The sequence below is a fragment of the Prionailurus bengalensis genome, chromosome D1 (genome assembly GCF_016509475.1).
Source record: "Prionailurus bengalensis isolate Pbe53 chromosome D1, Fcat_Pben_1.1_paternal_pri, whole genome shotgun sequence".
Lineage (NCBI taxonomy): Eukaryota > Metazoa > Chordata > Mammalia > Carnivora > Felidae > Prionailurus > Prionailurus bengalensis.
Genome location: NC_057346.1, coordinates 57,104,399 through 57,117,987, shown reverse-complemented (window position 1 = coordinate 57,117,987; position 13,589 = coordinate 57,104,399). Strand labels below are relative to the sequence as shown.

Genomic DNA, 13,589 nt, shown 5'->3' with positions numbered 1-13,589 from the left:
GAGAGAGTGTGCGCGCGCGCATACACACACACACACACACACACACACACACACACACACACGCACAAGTGGGGGAGGGGCAGAGAGAGAGGGAGAGACAGAATTCGAAGCAGGCTCCAGGCTCTGAGCTGTCAGCACAGAGCCCCACGTGGGGCTCAAACTCACAAACCATGAGATCCTGACCTGAGCCGAAGTCGGACACTTAACCAACTGGGCCACCCAGGTGCCTCAGCATTTGCTTTAAGTTTTTAAAAAGTAACATCTTTGGGGCACCTGCATGACTCAGCTGGCTGAGCGTCTGACTCGTGATTTCAGCTCAGGTCATGATCTCATGATTCATGGGATCAAGTCCTGAGTCAGGCTCTGTGCTAAGCCTGCTTGGGATTCTCTCTCTCTCTCTCTCTCTCTGCCCCTCCCCTCCCTTTCTCTCTCTTCCTCTCTCTCTCCCTCTCTCTCCTGCAAAATAAATAAATAAACTGTTTAATTAATTAATTAATTAAAAATAAAAAGTGACATCTTTGTTACCAAGTTGCTAGGGAGAACTGATTTCTCCAAGGTTTATAGCAACATGCTGTCTTCCCACCATAATTACTAACCAGGGAATCGTTCCTTTCTCTCTCAGCCGCTTGGTGCAGTGGTTCTGCCTGTCTCCATATCCTGTCTCTGGGTGTGGGGCTCTTTGTTAGGTTACAGTGAAGGGAAATGCTGAAAATGCTCTTGATGGGAAGAATCATTCCTGAGTCGGAACAGATAGTGGATTCTCCCGCAATTGGGCAGCAACAAAGAATCCAAGACAATATCTGTGTGATTCCATTGAACTTACCTTCCCACTGGCTGCCTCAGCTCAGCAGGTGCTCCTGTTTAACCATTGCATGCCCCCTGCCCCCCGCCCTCCACCCAGCAGGCTGACTCGTGCCTGGGCAGAAGTTGTCATGTGCCCTGGGAGGCATTGTCCATAAAGAGAAACTGGTTTGCAGTAGCAGCTCAAAGGAAAAAAGAATCCCTTTCAGAGGAATCAGAAGGGAATGTTTTCAAGCCACAGATCTGGGGGGTTGAGCTAAAAGAAATACTGATTCACCCTCCACTTTGGACTAAGCGACCCTGAGAAATCCATGTTGATAACTGGTATTCCTGTCTGGTTGATCCTGGTGACTCCATGAGTGGTGTCCCCATGATTTTTCTGGAGTCACTTCTAAATTCTCTCTCTTCTTAAAACACCTCTTTAATGTTTATTTATTTTTTGAGGGACAGAGAGAGACAGAGCATGAGCAGAGGAGGGGCAGAGAGACAGGGAGACACAGAATCTGAAGCAGGCTCCAGGCTCTGAGCTGTTAGCACAGAGCCTGACGACGTGGGGCTCAAACTCTTGAACCATGAGATCATGACCTGAGCTGAAGCGAAGACGCTTAACCGACTGAACCGCCCAGATGCCCCTCTTCTTAAAACACCTCTCATGCGTAAGACCACCAATATAAAAACTGGAAAAAACACTTTTATTTTCAAGTCCCACCACTTCCCCCACAGGCCAGAGACTGAGCACAAAAAGGGCAGGGGCTTTCCCAGGTGCCACAGGCAAGTTGCAAAGCCCCCACCAGAGCTCAGGCCTTTGTTTCCCAAAACAGGGCTCTTTCTTCTATGCCTTGTTTCCTGGAGATCCAGAAGTTCAACTTTTCAGAGGGAGAAAAATACTAGGACTAAGGTTTTCTATTTCCCTTTTTGTTTTTTTTCATTGATAACAGATAAATCTATATTTCATATTTTTAAATGTTTATTTTTGAGAGAGAGAGAGAGAAAGAGCATGCAAGTGAGGGAGAGGCAGAAAGAGGGGGACAGGGGATCCGAAGCAGGCTCCTGCGCTAACAGCAGAGAGCTTGATGCAAGGCTCAAACCCACGAACTGTGAGATCATGACCTGATCGCGACGCTTAACCAACTGAACCACCCAAACACTCTATATTTCAAATTTTTATCTGAGTTCTATATGGTGAGTGCTAAATCAAGACCTGGTATCTGTCAATTCAAAGCCGTCTTTGAAATGTTCCAGAAGTCAGACCCAAGGATCTAGCAAAAGAGTGAAAATTCTTTGTCCCAAACTGAGAGGGCTATCCCTTGATATCTAACCCCATCCTGAGATGATAGCCCACTGGGATTTTCTCAGACCCAAATGGATGTAAACTGCATTGCCCTGGTCACTTTTTCCTCAGGCAGCTGTGGCTGACAGTCCCAGATGAGGCAGAGTAGGGCATCAGAGAGGTAGGAACACAGAGAGCCAAGGCCAGAGTGGTCCTAAGGGGTCATTAACTCCAGCTGTTTTCTCTTCCCTCCTTTGCTCCACCGCTGTGCAAATGGAAGCACAGATGCTATGACCTGGGAGGACAGGTGGCACGTGGCTTCTCACTGCCACGCGGAGCTGGACTGTCCAACAGGCACACCAGGCAGGTGCTGGGCCACCACCTGGCACCAGCAGGGGCACCAATAATCATTTCTGAAAGAATTTCACTTTTGGTATTTCAAAGCATCGTTCAACTAGCCCATCCTAGGAAATATCCAAGTTTGACTGGACCCTCTTACACTTAAGTTACAGGTTAGGGTCCTTGTTTTACTCTGAATTGCACAGTATATCTGAGTGTTGCAGTCGTGTGCTCAGGGCCCAAAAGTTGCTGTTTCTCAGGCAAGGCACAGAACCTGCCCTGGCAGGTGCTCCCTTTCTGCATTGTCTACCAGCCAGTTACAGAGAAGGACAAAAAAATCAGTCACTGGAACACATAACCTGATGCCACACTCACGTATATCTTCTCCTCTCATCATCCAAGTCTGCCAGGGAGTGGCTATGCCCTTCAGCCAGCAAGAATCTGAGAGTCCATTCAAGACCATGGCTGGGGAGGGTGAGAGCAGAAGGTGTTCTGGAGCCAGCCTGCTGCAAAAGACTGAGCCCTACCTGGCAACCAAGAGTGCTGGCTCCTGGACCAGCTCTGCCACCCGCCTGCTATGACTTTGGGCCCCTGAGCCTTGGTTTTCTCATCTGGACAGTGACGGCTTTGGAGGAAAATATCTCTGGGGGGTTTCCAATTCAATGAGCCCTCTTCTGAGGGTCCCTTCTGTGGTTGGCTGATCAGATGGCACAATGGCCCATGCCCCAAAGGGAGAGATCAGGGACTATCTTGCCTCATGAGCACCTGTTGCCAGCTGGGTTCTTTCCCTTCATCTTATCACATGGACCTTAGTGGTCAAGTGTGAGTCAGAAAGGACCTGATTCCAATCCTAGCTCTTATTTCTAGCAGTGTGACCTTAGGCAAGTCACTTCCCCTTCCTAGAGCTCATTTTCCTCACCTGTGACCTCCTGGGTTGTTGTGATGCTTACAGAAAGAACGCTCAGACATCATTTACACAAGCCTAGAACACGTAGGACTCAGGGCTTGCTAGTGTGTCCAGTGGTGGCTGCTATCATCAGCCTTGCTTTCCTGTGGTAAAGCCTTGGTCAAGATTATTTGAATCCCACCCATTAAGTGCAACCCATTGCCCAGCTCCGCCAGGATATGTGGTCCAAGTTCCCACAGACTACATGTGCACAGTCAACCTGGATCCTGGTTGCCTGTGTCTAGTGTCTTCTTGATCCCTGGTCTTCCTTTATAGGCTCTGGACTACCTACCCTGTTTCCCTACCCCAGCATTCTCTGCCTGTCTTGGAGCACTTTATCCCTAGCCCTACTCACCTGTTAAACCTGATCCACACTGGTGCTCCTGCGGTGTCTCCATACAAGACCTTGTTGGGAGGTGAGCCATGGTCCACTAAACCCTCAGCTTTTTGCTTCTAGGCAGGTCTCCTGGGGTGCTTCCCCTCAAGATGGTACTCCTGTTGGCACTGTACCCACCACCCTGCAGAGATCAATTCCCTGGCATCTCTTAGAACATATATGAGGGAGGGTAGGATTTGTTCGTAGACTTTGCTGATAATGAGAAGAGCATCATTAACAGTTCTGAAGGACTCAGCATTCCAATGGTTAGACTTTATTTTCATTAAAAGTTTGACTGAAATCCATGGATGGATCATCTTGTCTACCTGACTTTGCCTGTTGGAAGTGTCTGTTCAGTTTCATTCTCTTTTACTATTCTGTATGCATTAATTTATTTATTCAGCAGTATTTACGGAGTTCCTAATCTGTTCTGGGCATAGTTATTTGATGTCCTGAGGGCAGAATTAGCTGCATCTAAAGCTCAAGGGCTCTTATCCCGGACTGGGTCTTGAGAGATGTGATTTTCATAATGGCTGCCTTGACATCCTTGTTTCTCAGAGTGTAAATGAGAGGGTTGAGGATTGGTGTGAGAATAGAATATGCTACATTGCCCATGATGTGGAAGTCGAGCGGCAAGTCAGCCCTGTAGGCCACATAGGCTATGGCAATGGATGAATAGTAGGTGCCAACCACCAGGAGGTGGGAGCTGCAGGTGGAGAAGGCTTTTGAGCGTCCTTCTCGGGAGCTGATGCGAAGCACCGAGGCCAGGATGTGGGCATAGGAAAGAAGCACCAGGAGAAGGGGCAGGAAGGATACCACCATAGCAATACAGAAGCCCATGAGGGTCTGGGGCATGGTGTCAGAGCAGGAAGCCTGAACCAGAGCTAAATGATCACAGAAACAATGGTAGATCTGAGCAATGTTGTTATATGCCATCTGGGAGGTCTTGACTACTGCTGGGATGGGCAGGAGGAGGGCGGTAAGCCAGGCACAGGCTGCCAGTGAAGCATTGGTCTGTGGGGTCATGTGGACAGGGTAGTGCAGTGGGCGGCAGATAGCCACATAGCGGTCATAGGCCATGACCACCAAGATGAAGGCTTCTGAACATGTGAAGCCTTGGAAGAGGTACATTTGCAATAAGCAAGCAGGGAAGCTGAGGAAGTGGTCTCCAAGCAGGAATAAGGACAGCATCTTGGGGACAGTGGTTGTGGTGAAGAGAATGTCCAGAGTAGAGAGATTGATCAGGAAGAAGTACATGGGCTTGTGGAGGCTGGGCTCTGCCACCACAGCCACCAGGATCAGGGCATTTCCCATAAGGATGAGAAGATAGAAGAGGAGGAAAATAAAAAACATAGGGAGGAAGAAGGTCTCTGGCAAAGAGGGGATTCCCACCAGATAGAAGACTGGTGATCCATCCACTGATCCATTACAAGTTGTGGCCTCCATAGTAAGGCAGATCTGGATTTCTGGGGGATAGGCAGCTGGAACATCTGGACAATGGAATATCTGGAAATCATAGAAACAAAGGATTCTGGAATGAGATTTTATAATGTTAATATAAATGTGTATATATATATATATATATATATATATATATATATAGTTAATATAATCACAATTATTTACAACCAACTCTAGAAGACTGACGGTAGGCTGTGGTGTTGATTTCTACCATGTGAATCCAAAATTCCTACCTTTATTCTTTGGACAAATATTAATTACTACTTAACTAATAACCTACCAAATGGAAATCATTACGCTTATGTTCAGGTGATACAGTGGTGAAAGTATAGAAGGCAGGCAAAATTCCTACCTTCTTAGAGTTTACATTTTACTGGGAAAGTCGGATCTAAACAGTTGATTATTGAATTATAATTGTGAAAAGTACTTGGAAAGATTTCTTCTGACCTTCATCTTAGGTTCCATGTTGTTTGGTTTGTGATGTCAGATCTCCCAAATCAAGTCCTTAAGCTTGTGTTTCTTCTTTTGCACTCACTCAAAGTTATACCATCTTGCTTTGTAAGGGCTGCTTTCTCCAAGCTTTCTGCAACATGCTGCTGCTCACATACTTATTAAACCTATTTCTTGCTTGTATGCCTTGACCAGTGGTTCTTCCATATACCTCTTTAGCTATGTGTCTGGACCTCTACTCCTGTATAGGATATAATAGGTCGTGAAAGCCCAACACTTGTGCTGCAACAACTAGGAAAACCTGGATAAATTACACAAATCACACTTTTTTAAAAATAGTAAGAGAAACATGGCTACAATAAGGACAAGATGAATAGAACTCCAGGGAGGAGGGCCCCTCCAAGTGAACGGTCAATCACCAGCTCTTTTCTTCTCTGGGAATATTTGATCTGGGGACCATTGTGCAGCTTGGACTTGGCCCAGGCAGAGGGACGCAGATGAGAGAAGGAAAGCTCAGCACTGCTTTTTGGCAATCAAAAAGGATTTGCAAAATATATTGGAAATGTAAAGCACTCTCTAAATGCATAACAAGTTTTCCCTGTGGGACAGCTTCTGAATTTGGGGGCCATACAAAAGAGGCTAGGAAGCTAGACTGAAGGCTTCTAAAAGACAAATCTCACAATGCTTAAGAGGTTAGAGAGAAAGACCCTCCCTTAAATATACAATAGTCTTACCTTAAAACATTTTCAAAATTTTTGAAGTTGTGTGTTTGTGTGTGTGTGTGTGTGTGTGTGTGTGTTGAGAAGGTGGGTGGTAAGCTTGCTAAAGACATAAGTTCAAAACCTCCAAAGGATAGGAACAGATCTTCCACAATCTTAAGGGCTGAGGAGACAGAGACCAGCCAAGCTATCAACCCAAGGTCCAGGAAAACCAAAGTTAGACTAAATCTTATGAAAACTAAAACCAAGCCTAATTCAAGCCTTGATTAGCTCAAGGTGATCAGCCCTTACTCTGTTTCCTAACAAAGGGAGAGGGGTGCCTGGGTGGCTCAGTCAGTTAAGCAGCTGACTTCAGCTCAGGTCATGATTTCACAGTTCATGAGTTCAAGCCCTGTGTCAGGCTCTGTGCTGACATCTCGGAGCCTGGAACCTGCTTAGATTCTGTGTCTCCCTCTCTCTCTTCTGTCTCTCCCCCACTCACACTCTGTCTCTCTCAGAAAATAAACAAATATTTAAAAAATTAAAATAAATAAAAGCAAGGGAAAAATTGATCTGGTGAAAGATATCATTGAGGGCCTCTATGAACCTATTATAAACATGTTCATCCCATAATAAAAAAATTGTTAGGGGCGCCTGGGTGGCGCAGTCGGTTAAGCATCCGACTTCAGCCAGGTCACGATCTCACGGTCCGTGAGTTCGAGCCCCGCGTCAGGCTCTGGGCTGATGGCTCAGAGCCTGGAGCCTGTTTCGGATTCTGTGTCTCCCTCTCTCTCTGCCCCTCCCCCGTTCATGCTCTGTCTCTCTCTGTCCCAAAAATAAATAAACGTTGAAAAAAAAAATTAAAAAAAAATTGTTAGACATGCAAAAAGGCAGGAAAATGTGACCAACAATCAAGAAGACACAGAAGAGGATAGGATTAGAAACCCGGAAAATAGATCAGTAGAAAATATCAAAAGTAAAGCCCAGAGAAAGATAAAAGAATATATACTATATGATTTAATTAATATTAAATTTATGGACAGGCAAAACTAATTTATAGTGTTATAAATCAAAACAGTGGTTGTCTATGGAGGTGAGGATTGGCAAGTTATAGGCAAAAGTATGCTTCCTGTTGTGATGGAAATGTTCTACATTTCTGTATTGAGTGGAGTGGTGGTTACATGGGTGTTTATGTTTATGAAAATTCATTGAGTCATACACTTAAGATCTGTGAATTACCTTCTGTGTAAATTTTACCTCAATTTCAAAATACAACATGAAGAGATGAGGAGGTAAGACACAGACTTGGAGAAGATATTTCCATATTTTAAATACATATATCAAAGAATGTGTATCCAGCATACATCCATATAAAAGCTTTCCATAAATTAAGAAAAAAAGATAGATGACCCTTCAGGAAAAGGAGCAACAGACTTGAATAGGCATTTCACAAAAGAGAACATCCAAATGACCAAAAAGTATATACAGAGTGCTCAACATTATTTGTCGTCATAGAAATGTAAATTAAAATAAAATGATACCATTACATACTCACCAGAAAGGCTAAAGTGAAAAGAATTGCCAAATGTTGGTGAGGTACGGAGCAAGGGGTACTCCAATACATTGCTTATGAGTATGCAGATACTCCAATACATTGCTTATGAGTATGTAGATACTTCAATACATGCAACTTTGGATAGCTGTTTGGTAAACCTTCTAAAACCTGTGACCCAGGAATTACACATATGGACACAAAGCCAAGAGATAGGACTGCTTGTGTCCACCAAGATACATGTATAAAAATGTGCATTGTTCTAAATATAAATCCAGAAGAATTAAAAACATATGTCACACAAAGACTTGTACATGAATATTCATAGTAGCATTATTTATAATAGTCAAAAAGCAGAACATCCTAAATGCCCATTAGCTAATGAATGGATAAACACAATGCAGTATATTCATGCAGTGGAATATTATTCAAAAATGGAATGGAACACTAATCCATGCTACAATGTGGGTAATCTCTGAAAATATTATGTTAAGTGAAAGAAGTCAGATAAAAAAAAGTCACATATTGTATAATTCCATTTGTATGAAATGTCCAGAATAGACAAATCTACAGAGGCAGAAAGATTAGTGATCCCCAGGGACTAGGGAAGGCGAGAATGGGAAGTAACTGCTTAATGGATACGGGGTTTATTTGAGGAGTGATGAAAAGCTACTGGAGGTAGATGGTGGTAATTGTTGAACAACACTGTAAATGCATGGAAAGCCATTGAATTGCACACTTTCAAATGGTTAAAATCATGAATTTTATGATTGGTGAATTCCGCTTTGATAAAAAATGTTCATTACAGCTTTTACTTATAATCACCAAATGGAAACAACCCAAATGTCCATTATCAGTAGAATGGACAAATTATGGTATATTCATCCATATTGCATAGCAAGGAAAAAGGATGAACTATTGTTACATGCAACAAGATGTATGAAGCTCACAGTCCAGTTTCGAATGAGAGAGACCATATCCAAAAGACTACATATTGTATTTAGTTGAAGAACAAAGATAGAAAAAAATTAATCTATGGTGATATAAGTCCTAACAGTGACTAAATTCTGTGGAGGGATTTATTTGACTGGGCTGGGCACAAGGGAATCTTCTGGGTTGCTGGAAATGTGCCATATCTTTAGCTGATCTATCTATATCTATATCTATATCTATATCTATATCTATATCTATATATCTATGTATCTATACCAATATCTGTGGATGTCTATGATGTCTATATCTTTATCTGTATTTATAGCTAGACCTATATCTGTACCTAATATTTGTAGGCTTTATTATACCTGAGTTACACCTTGAATAAACAAGGTATAGCTTTTTGTCCTCCTTCAATGAAAGGAATGGCAGAGGATGCCTTTTGTTGGAGTCACTTCCTGATAGGAGTCAAAGTTACAGGTATACTCTAACCAATGGCAGAACCAGAGATTGGACGGCATTCCTGTGTAATATGATTTTTTCCCTCCCTCCTAGCTGGTACTGCTGCAGAGCAGATGTTCCTGATGAGTCACTTCATGTCCACTAGCCTGTAGGCTTCCCTAGCTCCAGCTAAGGAGGTATTACAGTAAACTAGAAACTTAGGGTCTTAGGATCCACTGCTGCAGAGAAGAACACTGTATTCTTGTGACAGTGCCAAAGGCATAAGTCCCTACCCCAGAGGCTCCCTTCATCAAGCAAGGGGGGATGTGTGCTTCCAAGCACCCACAGAATTGGAGATCTTCAACTGAGGGGATCTAATGACTCCTCTCATACATTGGGATGTCCCTCTGAATAAACGACCCATGAGCAAATCCATGGTCACGTTTATATCATTGCTTTATCAACTCCGATGATTCTAAAACTACTCCCTCCCTGATTTTCCCAGAACTGTCCGGTTTCTCTTATTTGTGACAAAACCTCTCTTATGTCATTAAATCATAAAAATACCAAACCTGGAAATGTCCAGCCAGCTTTCTTCTTTATAGACAAGAAGGTCAAGGGCTTACCCAAGATCACATGGGATCAGTCAGCCACAGAGCTAGGACCAGAACCCAGGCCTCTGACTTCCAGACACAGGCTCTTTCTCTAGATCATCTGGAAGCTTAAGTGTTCATGTGGGAAGAGATTGGGAAAAAGGTTTTCTCTTTTCTTCTCCATTTCTAAGCTGAAATTGTCAGCAACAATCAGAAATTTCAGTTTGTTCTTTAGTCTCTTAAGTGTGATGGGTGGCCTGGTTCCTCATTAGGGAGTGAAGGCTGAATAAACGTCTTTCTGAAAGATGCATGGAACAAACCACTCCACTGTGAATGCTTCCTTGAAAGAAAAAAAAAGTGTGCTGAAGGTCAGTGCCCCAGTACCCAGCCAGGAAAGCAAACCTGCTGCCCCCAACTAAAAAGAGTTAATTCTCAGCTGACCACACCACCAGACACAACCTGCCTGAGCCACTCACCAGGTTTTCCTCACACCCAAATTGATGCCAACTGCATTTTCCTACATGATGTTATAGCTCAGAGGAATTGACTTTGGATTGGTTATCACTGAGTTAAGCTGAATTGTGGTTTGAGGTGCTCAAGTTCAGAGCCATAAATCTATTTGTACCCCTGTCATCCCTCCTCTGTCCCACTTTTATTCAACAATGTGGGTGGGGGTAGGGAGGATGAATTCAGAGTCTGAAGTCGAGTAACAAAGTGTCTTCTCAAGGTCAACCAACAAGTTCACAGCAAAGATGGGTCTTGAACCCAGTTTTCTAGCTCCTATCCAGTGTTCCTAAGGATTTTTCCTGAGGAAAGATGACTCCCTAGCCTGCCATCCAAAGTCTATCTTCTTGCAGCCTTATTTCTTCTTACTTTGGTCAAATGGCAACTCCTTGCTCTTGCCTTGTTTTTCCGCCTAACTTAGCTCAAATATTCCCTCTTCCAAGAGGCTTGGCTGGGCTTGGCTGTCTCGGGCCCTCTTTCCTGGGCTTTCACAATTACTGTGCCTTCCTTTGTCATCACTACGATCATACTGGTTTGTCTCTGTCTACTTTGTGTGTCCATGGCTCCATCAGACTGGCAGCCCTGGGAGGGCTGTCATGGAGCCTGATTGTTTCTATTGAAAAGTGAACCCCACCCTTACCAGGAGCTCAGTGCTCCAGAGACAGGAGCCAGAAGGCAGCTTTCCCAGTAGGCCTTCTGTTGCTTGCTGAATCAGACAACCAGAAAGAAAGGGTCGTTAGCAATTAAATAGTTTTAGTTTAACCCTTTTCTTATACACAGAGGGCACACAAAAGGGAGAGTCAGAAATGGGCTGTGATTTGCCCAAGGCCACATAGTAAGTGGGTGACAGAACCAGAACTAGACTATTGGGTGGGGGAGGGGCAGATTATCACCGGGAGCCTCAGCAGAAGCTCTGCCTGCTCTCCAGACTGGGGCCAGAGGCAAGACCAACCAAGTGATTTATTTGGTCACCCCAAAGGCACTGAAGCACCTCCCTAAACTTTCATTTTGTCAGAGTGCATCCATGCAACAGATAAAACAGGTGCTTAGGGGGGCGCCTGGGTGGCTCAGTAGGTTAAGCGTCCGACTTCGACTCAGGTCACGTTCTCACGGTCCGGTCTGTGAGTTCGAGCCCCGGATCGGGCTCTGTGCTGATGGCTCGGAGCCTGGAGCCTGCTTCCGATTCTGTGTCTCCCTCTCTCTCTGCCCCTCCCCCATTCATGCTCTGTCTCTCTCTGTCTCAAAAATAAATAAATATTAAAAAAAACAAACAAACATGTGCTTAGGTGCCAACTAGATAGGAGCCCTGAAAAAGGCTTTTGACAGAATTTAGTATTTGATAGTTTTCGAAAACACTGGTGTAGCATCATGGTAATAATCAGGAACTTTCTGGACTTCCTTACTTTTATTTTGTAGTTTAGATTGGGGGACTTATTTTGAATATATATCACAGGGGTGTTTTCAGTGCTTAAGGACACCAAAGGTATTGTTAGGGGACATTTCCTCGGTCGGGATTATCTGTGGGCCATGAGTTACAGTGCTGGCAAGGGACAGAGAAGGACAGAAAAACCTATTACTGGAATGTCCAATGTGATGCTGCACTTCACATACACCCTCTCCTCTCATCCTCCAGGCCTGCCAGGGAGTGGTTATGCCCCTTGAACAAAGGAGAAACTGAGTGTCAGTCTGAGATCAGGGCTGAGGAGGGTGAGAGCAGAAGGAGTTCTGGAGCCAGCCTGCTGCAAAGGACTGAGCCCTGCCTGGCAACCAAGAGTGCTGGCTCCTGGACCAGCTCTGCCACAAGCCTGCTGTGACTTTGGACCCTCGAGCCTCAGTTTTCCCACCTGTAAAAGGAGGGCTTTGGAAGAGATGGTCTCCTCCAGCTCAGCTAGCATTTTGGTGTGCACCCTCTGTGTTTGGCCCAGTGAGAGGTCAGAATGGCCATCTTGTGCCGCCAGCCTCTAAGGAAGGAAAGCAAGGGCCCTGTGGCATGTTTGATCTTTACAGCCATTGTGTCATTGTGCTTCACTACAACTCCCGAAGCCACACCATCCTCTCACAATATTTCCAGTATCCTCTGTCATTCCCATAGCCGAGGAGCTGGATATGTGTGCATGACAGAGTTTGTGTTCATTAACTGGAGTTAGAAAGTCCTGGGTTTCCGTTTTGGCTTCAGCACTTTCTACTTTCCCTCTCTGCACTGTAATTCCCTCCTCTGTGACTCATAGTGTTACAGATGCCTCACTAAATATTTCCATTTCCTTCACTGTCATCGACCTTGCCTCTCTGTGAGAAGCTCTCTTACGAGATCATCAGCCTCTTGCTTGTGACTGCATAACCCTGCTTGTCCCATCAGGGTGTCTAGCCCAGGGACACACAGACCATGTGTGCACACTGGGATCCTGATGTTCACCCATCAGTACATGTCCCTGGGCTCCTCACTGTGGCTGTACACATCCCTGGCCACTCTGAGGCTGTCCATTCACCCCAGCCTTTGCCTGCTTCTGGACACTCCATCCCCGGCTCAGCTCACCTTCAAGGCTGATCCACCTTGGTGTCTTCTGTGTAGTCATCACACTTGGCCCTGGGGGAAGAGCCAGGTAGGAGCTGGGCCACGCATGGCCCATTAAACCCTGGAGTCAGGGCCTGCTGGGGCCCCTTCCTCAAGTTTGTTCCCTCTAAGAGACCCCACGCCCGCCAGCTGGGAACAACTTCCTCGGTGGAGCAGGGGATTTGGCCCTGGGCTTTGCAGGTAATGGAAACAACATCATTAACAACCCTCATGGGTCCCAGAACTTTATCAGCAATGGAACAGTTTAATTCTTGTTTTTCCATCAGGCCTCACAACAGCCAGGGAAGACAAGCAGAGCCAGGATTGTCCCTACTATCAGACGTTTGAGGAAACAGATCTAGAGAAGTGAAGTGACTTACTAGCCCAAGGTCACAGGAGTGACAGCTGGTAGAGCTGGGATTTGGACCCAATTCCTGTTGAGTGGTTCAGCAGCACATCAATTAATGGCTGACACCTGAGTTCTTTCCAGTGATGTCACCTTGAACAAATCACTTAGCCTCACTGGGCCTTTACTTCCTTTCCTGTGAAAAGGGTATATAAAAATGCTGCCTAACCCACAGGCTCCTGGGAAGCTTTCGGTACTTAGCTCAGTGCCTCCCACACAGTAAACCAGTAAGTGAGAGGTGAGATTTTGACCAACCAAAATAGTAAAA

General features: G+C 45.0%; 1 protein-coding gene across 1 annotated transcript; it reads right to left on the bottom strand.

Moving 5' to 3' along the window:
- Positions 1-4,213: 4,213 nt before the first annotated feature.
- Positions 4,214-5,205, bottom strand: LOC122484237 (olfactory receptor 2AT4-like). The gene is given in 2 exon segments (XM_043582230.1): positions 4,214-4,249; positions 4,252-5,205. Coding segments are annotated over 2 exon segments (963 nt in total). The 5' UTR covers positions 5,179-5,205.
- Between the last annotated feature and the right edge of the window lie 8,384 nt (positions 5,206-13,589).